At 35.4% G+C, this 17931-nt stretch overlaps 1 protein-coding gene across 2 annotated transcripts in view; it reads left to right on the forward strand.

Annotated features, from left to right (window-relative positions):
- Positions 1 to 17931, forward strand: part of LOC145672069 (polyamine-transporting ATPase 13A3-like) — a 251081-nt gene that overhangs the window by 182605 nt on the left and 50545 nt on the right. For both annotated transcript variants that reach the window (XM_081741311.1, XM_081741310.1), the window contains exons 2-5: positions 7 to 86; positions 3170 to 3337; positions 7664 to 7731; positions 13833 to 13957. In XM_081741311.1, coding sequence (XP_081597437.1) covers positions 7 to 86; positions 3170 to 3337; positions 7664 to 7731; positions 13833 to 13957 — 441 coding nt within the window. The remainder of the gene's footprint in view (positions 1 to 6; positions 87 to 3169; positions 3338 to 7663; positions 7732 to 13832; positions 13958 to 17931) is intronic.

The following is a 17931-nucleotide window of genomic DNA, read 5'->3' on the forward strand; positions in this document are numbered from 1 at the left end:
TTCCAGGAGATCGAGACAAACGCCATGGACCTCCTCCACTTAAACAGGGTGTGGATTACATCAATCCTGGAGAGGATGACCAGATGGTAAGTCTTTTTTATCTAACATACGTGATCGATGCTGGATTTCTTTGTACTAATAACTTAGTAATAAATTGCTTAATATTTACTATTTTGGTAACGTGCACAGATTGTTCTTGGAAACTTCATAATAACGGATGTGTTCCAAGGTTATTAGTAAAATAAAATTTACCATAGGAAACCAAGTTTGCTTTCGATTATGCAGAAATATCAGCAGCATCGTTCATTTTTGGTACTTCTCGTAGAAGAATATTTTCCCTTTTCTTTGATATGAATGAATATTTTATTATAATTTTACTGACTATTACTACTACTTGTTTACTTGAACATTTCTTCTTTGTAAAAATGATGGGTTGATTTGGAGTTTAGTGTTCCATTCAACACTGATGGATGCTATATGGGACTTGAACCTACTGCTTAACATGGGATCCAAATCACACGAGTTCCCTCCAAGAATCGAAGCCAAACGTAAATAGGCTAACAATATAGCCACGGGTGTTTTCTCTGTAAAAATGAGTTTAGTTTTTGCAACTTCTTAAAAATAGGTATACAAATAAGCTTTATAAGTATTATAATTATATACTACCAAACTGAGTATATTAGTGTAAGAGAGGAATATTTTAGTACCAATGTAAAAGAAATCTCAGGAGGTACAAAATTAATCTTCATAAATAAATAAATAAATAAATAAAGGAAGGAAGGAAAATACTTCTCCATTGTAATATAAACTGCTTGAAGAACAGTCTTATCGTAGGTATTCTACCATTATTAGTAGGTCACTTGTTGGAACTGAAAAGCGTCCAATCTCCACGCCTTTCAGCTAATCTCTTCATTTTCACGTACAATTTTTCTGTTTTTGATTACCATCTATCAAGTGGAGCCTCATTCGTCCCCTCCCTCTCATTCCTACCACCATAACCTCTAGCACGTCCCTCATAATACAATTACTTCCTTTTCAGCCAATGCCTCAACCAGTTTCTTTTCCTCTTTCCAATTACACCTAAATTCTTCTTTTCTCCCTCACCATTTCTAACACCCTCTCATTTGTGTTATGTTAAATTTTATCAACAAACTCAAAAGGGACTCATCTTTTCTCGTGCAGATTATTGTAGTTTCTTGAAAAAATTATATTAACCGTCGATTTTTCACTGCTATCTGCGAGCATTGTCAAAGCTTATTTAAGGTATTTAATAGGAATAGGGTGTATGGAACTTAAGTGTGTACACTCAGATTTAAAAATAATAATAATAATTATTATTATTATTATAATAAAATGAATTTGGGTTTAAAAAATCATTGATAGAAAGACAGGCGTACGAGACGACCTTTTTGATTCGGACAAAGGATTCAAAATTAAATTTGGGTGTGGGCACTTTGGACAAAATTTGGAATAAGATCATTAACACCTTCACCATTGTTACAACTACTGAAGAAGAAAGGTTTAAGATGTGTGTTATGTGGAACAACTAGATATAACTTTAATTTCCATACACGTCATCTTTACTAAATATCATCTTTCCATACCTTTTAACAATGCTGACAACTGTCAGCGAAAACTTCCTGTTATGTAGTTTCTTAAACAGTCTACGAGGGTCATTTAACTCGAACTGACAACACTGCTACGATTGGAATGTCGTGTGGGCAGGAGACAAATGACGAACGTAGTAGTGTGTTCCGTGGATTTGTACGAGTCAGTTCAAGGCTGCTGCGGTTCCATATTACGGTGTGTGGCGAGTAGACATTGTTAGTGATTGTTGTGTAAAATACCGCCCTAACGCAGTGTTCACGCGTGCAAAACGGCGTGTGTGTGTCAAATTCCAGGTGGCTCGAGGGCGAAATGCTAGGACGATTCACAGAGGATTAGTAGAGGCCTGTGGTGAAGCTGCTGTACCCTATCGGATAGTGGCGAGATGGGTTGCAACATTTCAGGCTGGACGAGTCAACAGACAAAATGCACGGTGGAGGGCATATGCGAACGGCTACGGACTAAATTCATCTTGCAAGACTACGGACACGGCTTGACGGTGATCGGCACTGGACTTGTAGTGAATTGGCGCAGGAGCTGAATGTTTCTTCCGGATCAGTGTTTCGCATGCTAACACAATATGTTGGCATGCGGAAAAGTGCAGCCCGATAGGTACCCCATGCTCTGACCGAGGTTCAAAAGTAGCAGAGGTCGGAATGTGCGCGCCTACACCTTCAATGTTACAATGAGGAAGGTGGTGACTTCTTGCACCGCATTATTGCAAATGACGAAACGTGGGGAAGACCCTATGAGCCTGAATTGAAACATCAGTCGAGTGAATGACGCTACCCAGAATCTTCACGACCGAAGAAGCTTAGGCAAGAGCCAGCAAGCGTGATAATGATAATGTCATACGACCACAAAGGCATTATCCTGTCACATCAAGTTCCACCGGGCGTTACCGTCAATGCTGCATACTATGTTGCCACTTCGAGTAAAATGACCCTCGTATAATAATTTGTAAGAGCAAAAGTGAATAAATTTTGAATTTATTGAGTACTTTTTAATTACATAAATAAACTAAGATATTGCCGATTGTAACTGATTGAGGATTTTGCTTATTACACTCCCAAATTTTAAAATAATTTAATTTAGTTTGTAAATTTAAAGAAAAAAAAAAATACTACAATTGCTAATTGAACGCACATCAGATATGAAGTAATAGTTTACCGACCTGAGTGTGTACTGTGATATGATACCAATAATTTTCCTTCAAATTCTCATCTGGATTTCAGGTAAAATTATCGATTGCCCTTCATCATAATGGTAGATGTTTGGTTAAACACATATTAACATATTGTAGTTCAATGAAAAGAATCAAATATTTGAATCTATTTTCCAGTAATCAACGAAAAGTCTCCGTAGACTCCATTAGTTTGATTGGATTATGATAAAACATCTATCAAATTAAATCTAAAAAAAACATCCCGATGAAAGTCAATCGATAATTTTGCCTGAAATATCGATGAAAATTTGAAGGTAAATCATTGGCATCATAGGAACATATCCAGGTCAGTATTATTTTTTAAAATATTATTAAACTCTGTTATGTTTGTTTCTGCAGGAAATCTATGGATATAAGAAGAACACTTTATATACGGTGATAACGTGGATCTGCATTATATGCACCGGTGGTCTATTACGTTTGGTTTTCCACTGGTGGCCACAGTGGATGTTGTATGCTACACATAAGAAATGTCCATTGGAAGCAGCAGAAAAAATACTTGTTCTGGTGAGTACAGCTCTTTTCTCGCCTATTGATAATCTTTCATTGGAAATAACACGTTCGGGCTACCCTGTAGTTTCATGGCTAAAACACTTTATTTCGATTCGTATTCGTATGAATTGCAGATAGACATAAGCTAGTTTAACCTGCTAAGAAACTCTTTGAGATACCTCGATAAGTGGCATTAAGTTGGCAGCCCCTCGCGATTCCACTCATCCAGGTTTGACTGTTTGCATAATTTTCATTGCGCAGCTTGCATTTGTTTTCGAAATGCCCGTACAATTAACCCTTCTTATTGGGTATAAATACACGTGATTTCCATAGACTTTAATTCCATTTTGTCGAATGATCTCGAACCGATCAAGGAATAACGTCTCTGTTACTAAAAAATCTTCGCTTGATGAACTTGTCCAGTTAACTTCGTCACATTGTTTACTTGTTAACAAGAAGCACTTCTTCTAGCGGGCTTGCTGTACATTAGCTGAAGTTGTATTGTATATTTGAGTTGATATCCTACGTTTCAGCCCTTTAGGCTAAAGGAGACAGATCTGGCTGATGTAAAGAAGTAGCAGTGTCATGTACACTCATGTCCAAAATGATTGTCGCATATCTATAACAGTCTTTTTGTGCTAATATAATTTAATAATTATATCGCAGGGTACTTTTAATATTATTACTATGTGCATAATCGGGAAATGTATTATTTGTGGTAAATTTCATAGAAAAAAAATATAAATACGAAAATTAGAATGAGTATAGCAGAATGTTGCTAAATGGACAAGAAAAGTGTTTTTCGATACATTGTTCTTATTTACAGCTCTTTTGACATAAAACTTATCACATGGATATCTCTGTCGATTATACACATAGTAGGAGCGTTAAAAGTACAATGCGATATCATTATCCAATTGTATTCGCAAAACAAAACTGTTATAGATATGCGACAATCATTTTGGACATGAGTGTCTACGTGAAGGAGTTTGGTTTATATGGCGCAATATTTTATCGATATTGAAACTGGAACCTTTAGTGCATTTCTTCCACTTCCCATTTTAATAGATATAGAAGTATGAAAGTGGAACATATTCTTGGGACGCGTAATTGGTTGCAGAAAACCGCTTTTCCCTATCAACTACCATTTTCACTCCATAGTGATCAAGTGCTTGGGGTCCCGGGTTCGATCTTGTGATGGACAAACACCGTGTGCGTGGGTTTTCTCGGGGTTCTCCCGTTTCCTCCCACTTTCTTCATTCCACCATTTCATTCATTACTCATCATCACAGTCTCCTTTAGCCTAACCGGCATAACCGTGGGATGTAAAACTCAAAGATTTCATTTCATTTTTTTTTTCCATAGTGATCAACGTTAAAACCGGAAGGAGTGATCTTAACTTCGGTTTGGATAGAAAGTTAAGAAATTGATATTTACTCTTAGAGCGCTAAATCGATTCCAAAAAACCGCTCCCGCTCTCATCGGTTTTGATCTATGTAGTGGATTTAATAGAGTTAAGAATGAAAATGAAATCTATTCTTCGGACGCTTTTCGATTACAGAAACCACTTCTCGCTATTACAGTTTTTGCTCTTAGCAATCAACTTAAAAACCGGAAATGGTTGATTTCCACCAATACTGGTAAGCATATATTTTTTTTTTTCACTCGCAACCCCAGCCAACTGATTTTTTATGTGGTCACAAGGAAGCGGGTGAGGTTAGATTTACATGAAAGTTGCACCACCTAAGTGTGAGGTAATGTTACGTGGCATTATCATGGGGGGTCAAGGTGGAACAAAACGAGCCCTGCAGGGCTTCTAACCCCATTCGCTCGCTCAGCTAAGTTTCGTAACGTAAGTAAATCACTTCTTATACATTATATATTATGTACACTCATGTCCAAAATTATTGTCGCCTGTCTATAAATATGTTGCTGTAGGAATATAATTTGATAACGAATTCTCCCGGTATTTCTTATAATGTTAGTATGTGTATAATCGTCAGAGATATGTATGTGGCAAATTTCATGTAAAAAGAACAGTAAATAAGAACAATAAAACGAAAATAAAACTTTCTTGTCCATTTAGCAACATTTTGTTTTACTCATTCTAATTTTCGTATTTATAATTCTTTTAGTATGAAATTTACCACAAATATACATATCCCGATTATACACATAGTATCAGTATTAAAAGTACCCTGCAAAATCATTATCCAATTATATTCTTACAAGAAGACAGTTATGGATATGCGACAGTCATTTTGGACATGAGTGTACAAGGGCAAAATGAATATTATTTTTTATCTTATTTTAATGATAAAAGTGTTATAAAAATTAAAAAAAATATAATAAACTTGCCTTGGTCCGGGTTCGAGTCCACGCCAAAAGCTATTTTCATTACTAGCCCCTGTGCTATCCTGCTCGGCCACGAGGACCGACAGCAACTGGAGTTTGATTTGTGTTATACGTATTCTGTGTGGCGAGAAATGGATAACTTCAACCAATCAGAACCGTGTATTTAGCTCCTATGGCTAGAGTCGAGCGGGATTAAAATATATGCTGCTGGTAAGCCAAACTACTTATAAGTAATGGTGAAAACACAATACGAAATATACCCATGTCCTGAGCGAGATTTAAACTGGAGACAAACCAACCTTATAATCTAATGCCTTAAACCACTGGCCCACGGCAGTTGGCTAAAGTTGAGTTAACTCTTGTGCCAATAATGCTAGGATAATAGCTGATAAGTTAGTGGTCGCGTTCCTCTTCATACTCGTATGTATAAGCACAAATGTCAGTTGACGAACGGTAACCCTCAAACTGATAAATAAAGGCGTTAAGGGCAGTGGCAAGCACTAGAGATATTTTTTTGTCTGTTTCCTAATTTGCTGAAAGATCGGTATTACTTTGGACGTGTATTGTCGGAATCTTTTGTTAGATAGCAAATAGTTTTGGTTCGTTGACAGTGATGCCATCCATACGCATGAGCAAACTTTCATGCCATCAGTCTTCAGGTTACACTTATTGCCATTCAGCACGTTCGTTGAATCTACTGATGCCTACTATAGAGGAAGAAGTTTCAGAAAATCCACGCGAAATACTTTGGTCAAAGCTCACGATGTGGTGTCAAAAATATTAATTGCAACCATGGCGTTGTTATGATTGATTGCAATGGGCAAATTTGTTGCTGGTACCCTATTCCATAGAATACATAGAATCTTGGAATCAAGAATAGTGCTATACTACGCCTCAGAAGTAGGATTTACTCAATACGTAAATAAATAAATGAATAATAATAATAATTATTATTATTATTCTGCCTTTTGGCAGCTTCTGGATTTTTTTTTTTTTTTTCGGAAATTGTTCTCCCACGTTTTTTCGATCTTTAGCTTCCTTTGTAACTCTCAATATTTTCTTCGATTTTTCAAATAGTCGATCAGTTCTTCCTATTCCTTGCTTTCCCTCTATCGTTCCTTCTATGGTGGTATGAAGAAGACCATACCAATCCAATCCAAGACCTTTCTTCGCAAGATGTGTCCAATCCAATTGGCTTTTCTGCGAAGGATGCTGGCTAGAATCGTCCTCTTCTGTCTTATCCGTTTTAAAAGATCTTCATTTGTTACTCTTTCTGTCCATTTTATCTTCATCTTCTTCCAACACCACACTTCGAAGCTCTAAATATTTCTTCTTTAACTTCCTAAATGTCCAAGTCTCTGAACCACACAGTCCAATACTCCATATGTAGCACTTGACCAGCTTTTTCCTTAGTTCTATATTAAGGCGGCTAGTTAAGAGTGATCTTTTCTTCTCGAATAAACACTACTACACATTCAAAAAGTGCGAACTGCTATGGAATAATTACAATAAAATCACTTGTTGTAACGCACAAAAATACAATGATTCATGAAATAATAACTGAAAAAAGAAAGTAAATGTAAGTACGTGAAATGTAATTGGTTTCAAATATAATGTAGTTTACATACACATCGGAGTAATAAATCTCGTTCGCTCTTGTTCTCCCGTAATGGACACCAGTGATAACCGTGAAGTTAAGTTTCTTACGTGCATGCGGCTTATTCTTGAATTTCGTCAGAACAAAGTTCCACATTTTGACTTGGTTTTTAGACTGAACCTTGGTGGTCCGTGACTTAGACATTAACATAAATTGAAAACTCAATACAAAAGCACTGTGCTGTTGAGCTTCAATAGCTGGGCGTAGAGAAATTTATTTATTTTTTTAAAAAGTGTATAGTTGGTTTCCGTTTGACATTCATATAGAGTATAATTTAATTGCACAGTTGACGTAATATTTTAATAATGAATTTTCCTGTTTCATTTCAGGAGGAATATCAAAGAAAATACAAGAGTTATTATGTGAAAAATATAGAGAATATTACATTACAGAAAGCGTAAGTTCTTTAGTATCTCAGTATTACTCATATATGTAAATGTATAGTGTGTTTCTTCAACCGAAGTGCAGTTTGTGTAAAAGAATGTCTCCTTCTGCGTGTGATGGCTCGTGCGATAAATAACTCATCGTCCGAGGGATCTTGGGGAAAATACCCCCGACAACTAATTAGCCAACCAAAACCTTGGCTTTAAACAGTTGACAGTCGCTTCTCAATTCCATGTAGTCTGAGTTGCCACTGTTGGAAATGCTGTACTTTAAGATAGTGCTCAATTCCCTATTCCCAAGACCAGCTTCCTTGTTCTTACATTGACTGACATCTGTTTTATATTAGCCATAGTATTAGCGAAGAAAGAACAGACACAGTGGGTGTTAAGGCGTTGCAGTCCCGCAAGTGCGGTCTAAAAGAGGGATGGAGGGAGGAAGGGGTGTTTTTGTAAAAATCAGCATGGGAATTTCAAAGAAATTTGCTGAACTGCACTTCTGTTGAGTAAACGCACTATACTTATTTTCCCATTCATTCGTATAGTTCCTCTTAAACTGTTAATGAGGAATCGATAAGTACAGTAAAGCGAAGTAACAACGTGTGGCCTTTTTATACATTTAATTGCTTTTTAGCATGAAAATCGTAAAAGCTGAGAGTAAAATGGTTCAGTAGTTTAATTGGCCATGTTGATTAACTCTATTCATTAATATAGCGAACTTACTAGTAGCCGTTGTTTCTTTCTTGTCTTTTATCAATTTGCTTCTCTTTTTTTTTTAACTAGTAATTATCTATTAATGCATGGCTATCAGTTATTCTATATCCTTTCACTTGTGCAGTTATCTCAGTTTAAGTTAGTGAAATACAAATAGAACAAATTTTATGATTAAGTTAAACTGCAGTACTTAAAAGAAATAGTGGTATGGTATTAAAAAGTGTTGATGAATATCCCACTAATTTTTCTTTCTTTTAATATAATGAAGTTTCAAATATTCCAAAATCAAAGTCTTTTAATAATTCGTCCTCAAAGTGTATGGCATAGTCGTAATGTATTTGAGGGTGTGTTTCTTGAGAGAAATAAAAATTACCTTGATGTTAACTTATTAATTTTTGTTCACATGTATAATAATAAAGCAAAATAAAATATTTGCCGTAGTACTTTTTATTTTACCCGAATTTTCGATAACTATTGATTGTTACTTGTGACGAGGGACGAAAAACCAGGTTTCACCTAGTTACATTCCTGTTGTTTCCATGTCCCAAAGTTCCGAGTTCACTATGCTGTTTCGATTTTTCTTTGGTGCATCACCAAGTGCTTTAATTTTTGTTTTCTATAATACTTGCCACAAGTAATTAAAACAAATTAAAACTATGAACTTGAGTCCACTATTATTTTCGCGTCTATTTGTTGCAGTGTTGCCCAAAATTGATGTGTGGATGGGATGTGGCAACATTGCAACAGATGCATACAAAAATATATATATATAGTGGACATTTTATTCTCAATTTCATCATATTTTTTAGCTTCTTTTCATTATTTGTCCGAATGTTACAGGAAAGAAAAATTGAATTCCTCGGTACTGTGTCAAAGAAAAAAGCCTGAACTAGGAATTTTGGAAAACAGGAATGTAACTAAGTGGAATTTCATTTTTCGTCATTGTCATGCCTCGTCAAAAGATGAGAGTAGTGAACGAAAATTTAGGTAAAAATAAAATATATATATATATATATATATATATATATATATATATATATATATATATATATATATATATATATATATATATATATATATATATATATATATATTAAGGTAAATATTATATTTTGCTTTATTATAAATTATGGTGGGCCAAAAAAAAAAAAAAAACTCTTTAAAAAAATTGAAAACAGCCTAGCGCGGAAAAGTTATGTACAGATGGGTACATACTAAACGTGCAAAATTTGGGTCTAATCTGATGTCTTGAGGTTGCCACTAGTGCTATCTTTGGATACCCATTCAAAATAAGGCATTTTATGTTTAAGCGAATTTCTTTCATATTTTCGTTAAACGAAGAGTTATAACCATAAGAAATACACTAAAGTTTTCCTTCCCCGGTTCTAAACATTTGATTAAATAACATTTTCAAAAATATTTCTGTCTTAGCTCTGATTTCCTCAAAAGTGATTTTGAAAGGAAAATTTCCTTTAAACAGAAAATTCACAGAAATCCTATAAACAGAAATTGGGGAAGTTTATAAGAGAAAAGGATTTCATTGAGACATCGAACTGCGAAAATTAAAATGGGCTGAACGCTTGAGCAGTTGGGATGGGTATGGACGGAACTCTACATATTATCACCTTCACGTGGTTAGTTCTGGGCTTACCTATTTAGAGACAAGCAAAAGAGCTGCATAATCGAAGAATCGTATTTCCTTATATATTTAAAAAAAAGCCAACTTCCTGTGCTCAGTATTTTCTCTTAAAAATGTTTTGATGAAAATCGATGGTTAAAATGGCAGTTTTTTAAATTTATTTTTAGAAACGTTACTTAGTCGAATGTTCAGAACCAGAAAAGAGTATTGGTTATGGTGATATACTCTTCCTTTAACGAAATACCGAAGAAATGCACTTGAAAAGCGTAAAAATATAATAATAATAATAATAATAATAATAATAATAATAATAATAATAATAATAATAAAATAAAAAAAATAAATGCCTTGTTTGCAAGGGCGCCGAAAAATGGCTTCTGTGGCACTTCCAGATGTCCAATATATATATATATATATATATATATATATATATATATATATATATATATATATATATATATATAGAAAGATGCATATATATAAAAAGATGCGTGTTGAACACTCTTGAACATTATACATGTATTGTTAGTTTAATAACCGGATAACTCTTTCTATATATCGATTCATTCGTGCGTACAAACTTTCTGTCGTAGGATATTAGATTCGAAGCATCCAGTTGTGTTAAGTAATTTGGCCTTATGTTGGGTTTTCCTTACGGACCCATTCAGGTATTTTGTTCGTTTGTGCGCAGTTGATGCTTATTTTTATTGCTTACGATTCCAAAAGCTCCGGTGCATGAACCTAAGTTGAATGCCTAACCTTCTTCCCCTGCACCAAATAAAATGGCATAGCACGTGCGTGGTTACTAAAGGAAGTTTTTTAAAGTTTCATCTCTAATTGTGTTTAAGATTGTGGTGGTTTAAAGATTCTACCGTGCAAAGACCGGAATATGTATTACTTTTTAAAGAAATCTGAACACTTTACCTCTCTGTCCATCATGTAGTATTGTTTTTTAAATATGGAGTCACATATGTACAGTCCGCAGCAAAAAACCTGCAACATGAGCATGTAAGTTTATTGTGAAACGACAAAGTCTTTTGTTCCAAAATAAGTGTGCACGGGAGGACGCCGAGGTTTCTCCTGGCGTGATTCGTGTCACTTAGACGTTATGTTGATTCCCTGCTCTGTAGGCGTAGTTTCACAATAAACTTACATGCTCATATTGCAGGTTTTTTTGCTGCGGACTGTACAAATGGTTAGCGCATATTTTTCTAACGTCGAGTGTCGGTGGAACATAATGAAACAGTTGGTAAGCTACGAAAATTTGTCGCTGAATTCGGTCTTAAAAGGGTTCGATTCCCGGTGGGAGCTCATGTGATTCGGATTCCACGTTAATCAGTAGGTCCACGTCTCATATAGCCTCGCTGCTGAACGGGACGTTAAACTCAAAATCAAGTCAACTCGGTCTTAAAAGGCAGAAATGATTATGTTGACCACGCATAATCTTATTGGACGTACGCCACCTGACTGTGCATAGATCTTTGCTAGGCTGATGCGCCAGCTAACTCAGTTCAGTTGAGTGTTAATTTGATAAGCATTAGAAGTAAGACTGACAAAATGTACGGAAAGGCATTAATTTTAGAAATATATATATATATACACACTTTCGTGCCGTTCGTTTCAGTTTATCGAAAGCTTTCAATACTCAGAATACTTCAATCGGTTGTGAAGGTAAGGTAGAAGAATTCTTTATAGGGAAACTTCTTAGAATACATAATTTATTGGATCAAAGGATCGAATATATTTCAAGCAAAAATTTCCTTGTAGGCCTTATATCTGGAAAATTACAAATAGTGTAGCCAAACTCAAACTGTCTCAGTATGATGTACTTATTCCGTAGAAAAAACGAAAACTCGATTTAGGAACTGTTCAAAAATTTTGTGGCCCCTGATCCAAAACCTAAGTATTGGCCAAGATCGCAATCGTTTGATTTTTTTTCTTCTTTTAGTTTTCCTCTCGCGTCTCATAATTCTTGTTCCGGAACATCTTGTGACTGCTTCTACCTGAAGAAGAAAGAAAAAAAAAATGGTCCTTTCGGAATATTAGGTGTAACAAGTTTCCTATGTTACTTATGTAAAGAAATTCCTTCAATAACAGAGCGTTCTTCAGTTTGACATCCTACTGAAAGAATTTGAGTGTATATAAAGCTTTTTGAAAATTGAAATAGCAGAGAGGAAATAATAATTTTGTATAATAATAATAATAATAATGTAAATAAACTTTATCTGCACGTCAATTACCTTATATTGCCAAAGGTGTACTTTATTTGGTAGTCCATGTAGTAAATTTAAATGTAAATAATAATAATAATAATCATAAAACGTGTTTCATACGTAATCCCGCAATTCTGTTACATACTGGCAGTATTATTATACAGGTGATCCACAAGTTTTATTGTCTAGTCACAAAACCATATTTTTGAAACCTGCTGCATGTAAAAATGCTGTTTCCTTGGCTGTGTTTAATTTTTGCGCACATGAGTGTGGTTTATCCTTTGTGTTCGATTATGTTGAATCAATGGCGAAGCGTCTCAACTTAATGTTTTATATTCTCTGTGTTGTTCTTTGTTCCGGTATGATTTTGTTAAAATTCTAGCAGAATTATTGAACACATTTTTTTTAGCGCTTAGTGCCTTTATTGAGAAATTGGGTTATTTTATTGTTTAGATTGCTAACCATAACAAGGAATACAGTAAAAGTATGGAGAGAGTTGGATGTTCACCATAGGCTGGGTATTTTTATTTTTCGAGAAAAGAAAAATAAATGAGAGTCTAATAATTTGTGCATATCAAAAATGAATTTTGAATGTCTCTTCTGTACGTTTGTTCGTGTCTGTGTGTGTAGCCGCGCTTAGAAGCTACTCTGTTCAACCAAACGTGAATCTGACAATCGAAAAGCGCGAATATAAAGACTTGACATACTGTTCCAGGACTGATATTGGCACTCGGTCACCCCAAAGTAGAACAACAGGCGACTGGGGTTGGGATGTCGCAACATTCACAGGTAACTGAATGCGGACTGCAAAAGATTGGAATAGCCAGGTAGAGTGATTGTCTCGGCTGAATTCATTGCTGGAGTTAATCCATTCACATGTTCACAGGTAACTGTGACTTAACTGTAGTTATTCATACCCCGTACAATGCATATTGACCGCTTCAACTACCAGCATAGATACTTCATTCATAAATATATTTCGTGTGATCCTCTTTATTGTCTGTACGCGAGTTTATTTCTATTAGGCTTGAGTGATGTATTATTACGCTTCGCCATTGGTTATTCAATGTGTGTTTCACAGTTCCTATTCCAACATTTGGAAAGTTATTCTACTCACCAAAGCAAGCTAAGAAGTCTGTGTGCATAATCTCAAAGGCGATGTGTGATTTCACATTTTTTGTTGAAAGTTTTCACACTTTTCTAATCAACTGACTTTAACCCTTATCCGAGCAAGCTATTTTTGTAACGTAGACTGCAACTGGGGCCTTACCAACTCTATTAGCCTTACCAACTCGATATGTTCATAACTTTAACTTTGACTAAAGATAGAAGAATTCAGAATTTTATGGCATCGAAATATTTATGGTTATTGAGAAATTCGAAGCAAAATATGAAGCTACTGGGCCTGGGAGGCCCCGGTTGCCCGGATAAGGGTTAAATCCAAAGAAATTTTGGTCTATTTTTTAAAATTTTATTTTTCGTAGTTTTCTAGTCAGATAATGCAGTAAAAATGATTTATATAATTAAGCTTTTATTTATCTTTTCCTGCCAGATACGCTGCCTTAAAGGCGACTAAGAAAGGTGGCACTAGTCAATGGGAGGACCAGGCATTGACTGAACTCCAGAATAACACTGAAAACAAGCTGCAGGTTCACTTAAAATATGGACATTTCAAAGGTAGGTTCGCAGTGTTGAGCCGAAAGAAGGTACAGCATGCATTTTTGTGTATGTATGTATGTATATATGTATCTGTGTATATACAGGGTGTAAATAAATGAATGGCCAAAAGGGACGAGGTGATTGCGGACATCCAAATAAGTAAAAAATGTTCCAATAAACATGGGTCCGATGCGGTTTCGTTTCCCACGTAGAGGGTCTTCAAATGTTGTGTCCCTCCAATGGCTCACTATGGGAAAGTAAATGGAAATGTTCAATATTACAGGAATAATGTAATGAATTGGAATTACACCTGTGCAGATACATTTACAGAAACATAGAGAATGAAACTAATCAACGTTTGAAGTTATTGGATTGTCAGTGTTGCCAACCTCGTACAAAGTGTTATGTTTTCAAATAGCACTAGACATCCACACGTTAGCACATGTTTGCTGACATCAAGACTATCCTAAACATGGGTCAGATTCCGCTTCGTTTTCGAAAACCAAGGCGTCCAAGTATGAAGTCAAGTAAGGGCCCACAATAATAAACAACGGTTCCTAGATCACAGGTATTGCACGTTTCCAAAGACAACTAATTGAGAATGGTGTTCGATGGAGGCCACAGCGTTCGTTTATACCACACCTAAACTTCGAAAGACAGTGTGCCCCATGTTTAGGAGCGTTTTGATATCAGCAATCTTATGATAACGTGTGGACGTCTAGTGCTATTTGAAAACATAACACTTTATACCAGAATGGCAACACTGACAACCCAATAACCTCAAATGTTTATTAGTTTCATCCTCCATGTTAGTGTAAATGTATTTGCACAGGCATAATTTCACTTGATTGTATTATTCCTGTAATATTGAACATTTCCATTCAATTTCCCATAGTGAGCCACTGGAAGGAACTCCCTCTGTGAGTTCTCCCTCTGTGAGATATTTGAACTCCCTCTGTGAGAAACGAAGCGGCATCGGACCCATGTTTATAGGAACATTTTTTACTTATTTGGTTGTCTGTAATCACCTCGTCACTTTTGGCCATGTATGTATGTTACACCCTGTATATACCATGAAAACTCTCATAAAATTTACCTTGTTTTAATTAAACGTGAGATGTCCTTTCTTCAGATTTAGGAGAATATGCTGTTGATTGGTATTGAAAAAAAAATGAAATCTTTCAATTTAACGTCCCACGTTATGCACTTAAGGGAGACTGATAATTAAGGTAAGTGAATGATGGAAGAAATGGTGGAATGAAATGTGGAAGGAAACGGGAGTACCCCGAGAAAACCCACGGACACAATGTTGTCCACCACAAACTTACTTGGGCTGGAATCGGAGCAGAGATCCCACACACCAGAGTTAAGCTGTCTACCATTAAGCCACAGTGACCATCGATTGGGGTTGAAATCTATCAAGAGTGACAGGGTGAAAACGAGCTAAAATAAATTCGAAGTGTGAAGTTAGCGCAAATTAATAATGCCACATTCAGTAGAACAATTTTTCACGATAACTCATAGCAAGTAGCAGTGTCACGTGTACACCGTGTAAAGGAATTTGGTTTCTGTGGCTATTTTCTCAATATTAAAACCTTGAAATGGTAGAAGATTTCAACGATTTCAGATTTCAGTAGAGATAAATATAACCTTGGGATGTTTATTTACCGAAAACTCCTTTCTATGACCGTATTTATTCTATAGCGATCAACGTTAAAACTGGAAGTAGTTGATTTGCTGCTAATTTCAGTTTTAGTATTTACGGATGGAAATTAACTATATTTCTTGCGATGCTTAATCTATTGCAGAAACCACTTCTCGCTATCTATTACTGTTTTCCCTCCATAGTGATAGCGGAAATGATTTCTACCACTTCCGGTTTGAATATTCCTTCGGTAGATCTCAATTCCTAACTTTCAACCCGGGACTACGGTGGGTTAGTGGTAGAGTGCTCCCCTTTGGTGCACAGGGTCCTTGGTTCGATCCCAGCTCGCGCCAAGTGAGCTTTGTGGTGGACAAACAACGTGTGCGTGGATTTTCTCGGAGTTCTCTCGTTTCCTCCTACTTTCCTCATTACACAGTTTCATTCATTTTTCATCATCTGTCATCATTAACCTAACCAGGATAACCGTGGAACGTAAATCTTAAAGATTTCATTTTCTTTACGTTCAACCTTCTACATCCGAACCAAATTTGATGATGATCTATTACGTAGTTGAAATTTTTTGTCTTCCGGACAAACACACGACGGGATACATATAAAAAGAGTTTTTGTATACCACTCCTTAAAAATTAGTCTGATTTTGATGAAATATGGTGTGTATATTATTTAAGGCTTATCAATTCTATATATTCTTTCAGAACATATGACTGAAATCGGTCACGGATAAGCAAAGTTTTTTAAAAAAAAGTCATTCTTATTTGGTCGAGGTTGAAATTAGTCAAAAGTGAGGGCGGAAGATTAACAGCTCATTTTAAAGAAATTTATTAACGATAATCTTTGTGAAACAAATAATGCTTTCGTGAAGTATAACATATTTTTTCTTTAAAGCTTTACAACGGCGCCTATTACTTCGGGTTATAATTACAAAGGCAATGGTGTGATTCACCTCTAATGATGATGAAATATTTTAGGATTTTTTTTTCTATCTAAAAACACTTATTTTCATGACATGGTGTTCATATCTTTTCAATTTCTTGATGATGTAAGTTGAAATCTGAAGAGATTAGGTGATGAAATTCCACTAACTTAAAAATAGAACTTCTGTCTGTAGTATTTTCCTTTCTCCCTAAACTCTGTTGACGAGTGAAACTCCGTCATGACTATATAGTTCAATTTCCGGTGGAAGCTCATGTAGTATTTTGAAAGCCTCGAAGAAACTAATTTCCGCGATGAAATCGTGTAGCTGGAGAAACGTTGGGGCAAATGCGTTAAACTTCGAGGGGATATGTCGAAAAATAAAGTTCATTAAAAAAAGTTCTTAAATATTAAATTACCATGGTAGCTAAAATATAATTATTTATTAATGCCGAAATTTTTTATGAGAACTGCCACCTTTGTGAGCGGTTGAGCTTACCTGAAACATTCTGAAAACGAGATAAACCATACCGTGGATATCGTATAACAATGTTCCTGTAACACATTGGGGCTTTATTTGTATGGGAATGTTTTTAATGATGAATTATGCGTACCGTTAACATGCTGAAAATTAAATAGTAAAAAACATTACCTCGGTGAAGTTTGTAATAGGAGCTTTAAGTAGGTAAATAATGATAAACTTCTACTGGTAGTTCGAAACAATGGATGTATGCTAATTGAAACTTTTCGAACTCAGAAGATTCTTTGTCATAGTCATCTTAGTATGATCACACGCTCATGTTAAACTCACTTGAGTCTATATATAGTTCTATCAGAAATATACTAGACGTATTGAGTCTTCTTGAGTGGAAAATTGACAATACGAACTCAAAGCTAAACTGCAAGAACAAAAAAAATCTCTCGACAAATTCGTGTCAGTTCACGGGTTTCCAACAGACTTCTGAGTTTATGATGTGCCCTCATTCTTAAATGACGTTACAGAAAACAAACTGTGTCTGCATCCGTGTAGAGTTGGTTATTTATTTTAAGCTAAGGTTCAAACAGTCCTACCTAAGAATGTAAGCTATTAAAAAAGAAAAATCCGTTGGGATATCCTTGTCAGGGTGTCTATCGGTCATGAAAGTCAAGAAATTTAGCTTTTAGGTCACGATTTTTTTATCTGTACAAATAAAATTTTGTTGTATAAGTCGTCAAAATTCACCAACAAAAGCGTCTGTGGTCGGCTTTAGACGCTATCAAATCGCAAGCAAAGCACGCTTCTATCGCATGCATGAACCTTCGGCCTAAATCACACCCGAATTCGCTCTTGAGAATGTTACGAAATTATATGGTTTGGTAATTTAAAAAAAAAAAAGTCACGGAAGAGTCACGAAATTTCATTTTTGAATTTTGG

The sequence above is a fragment of the Thermobia domestica genome, chromosome 15, assembly GCF_964235325.1.
Source record: "Thermobia domestica chromosome 15, izTheDome1.hap1.1, whole genome shotgun sequence".
Classification (NCBI taxonomy): Eukaryota; Metazoa; Arthropoda; class Insecta; order Zygentoma; family Lepismatidae; genus Thermobia; species Thermobia domestica.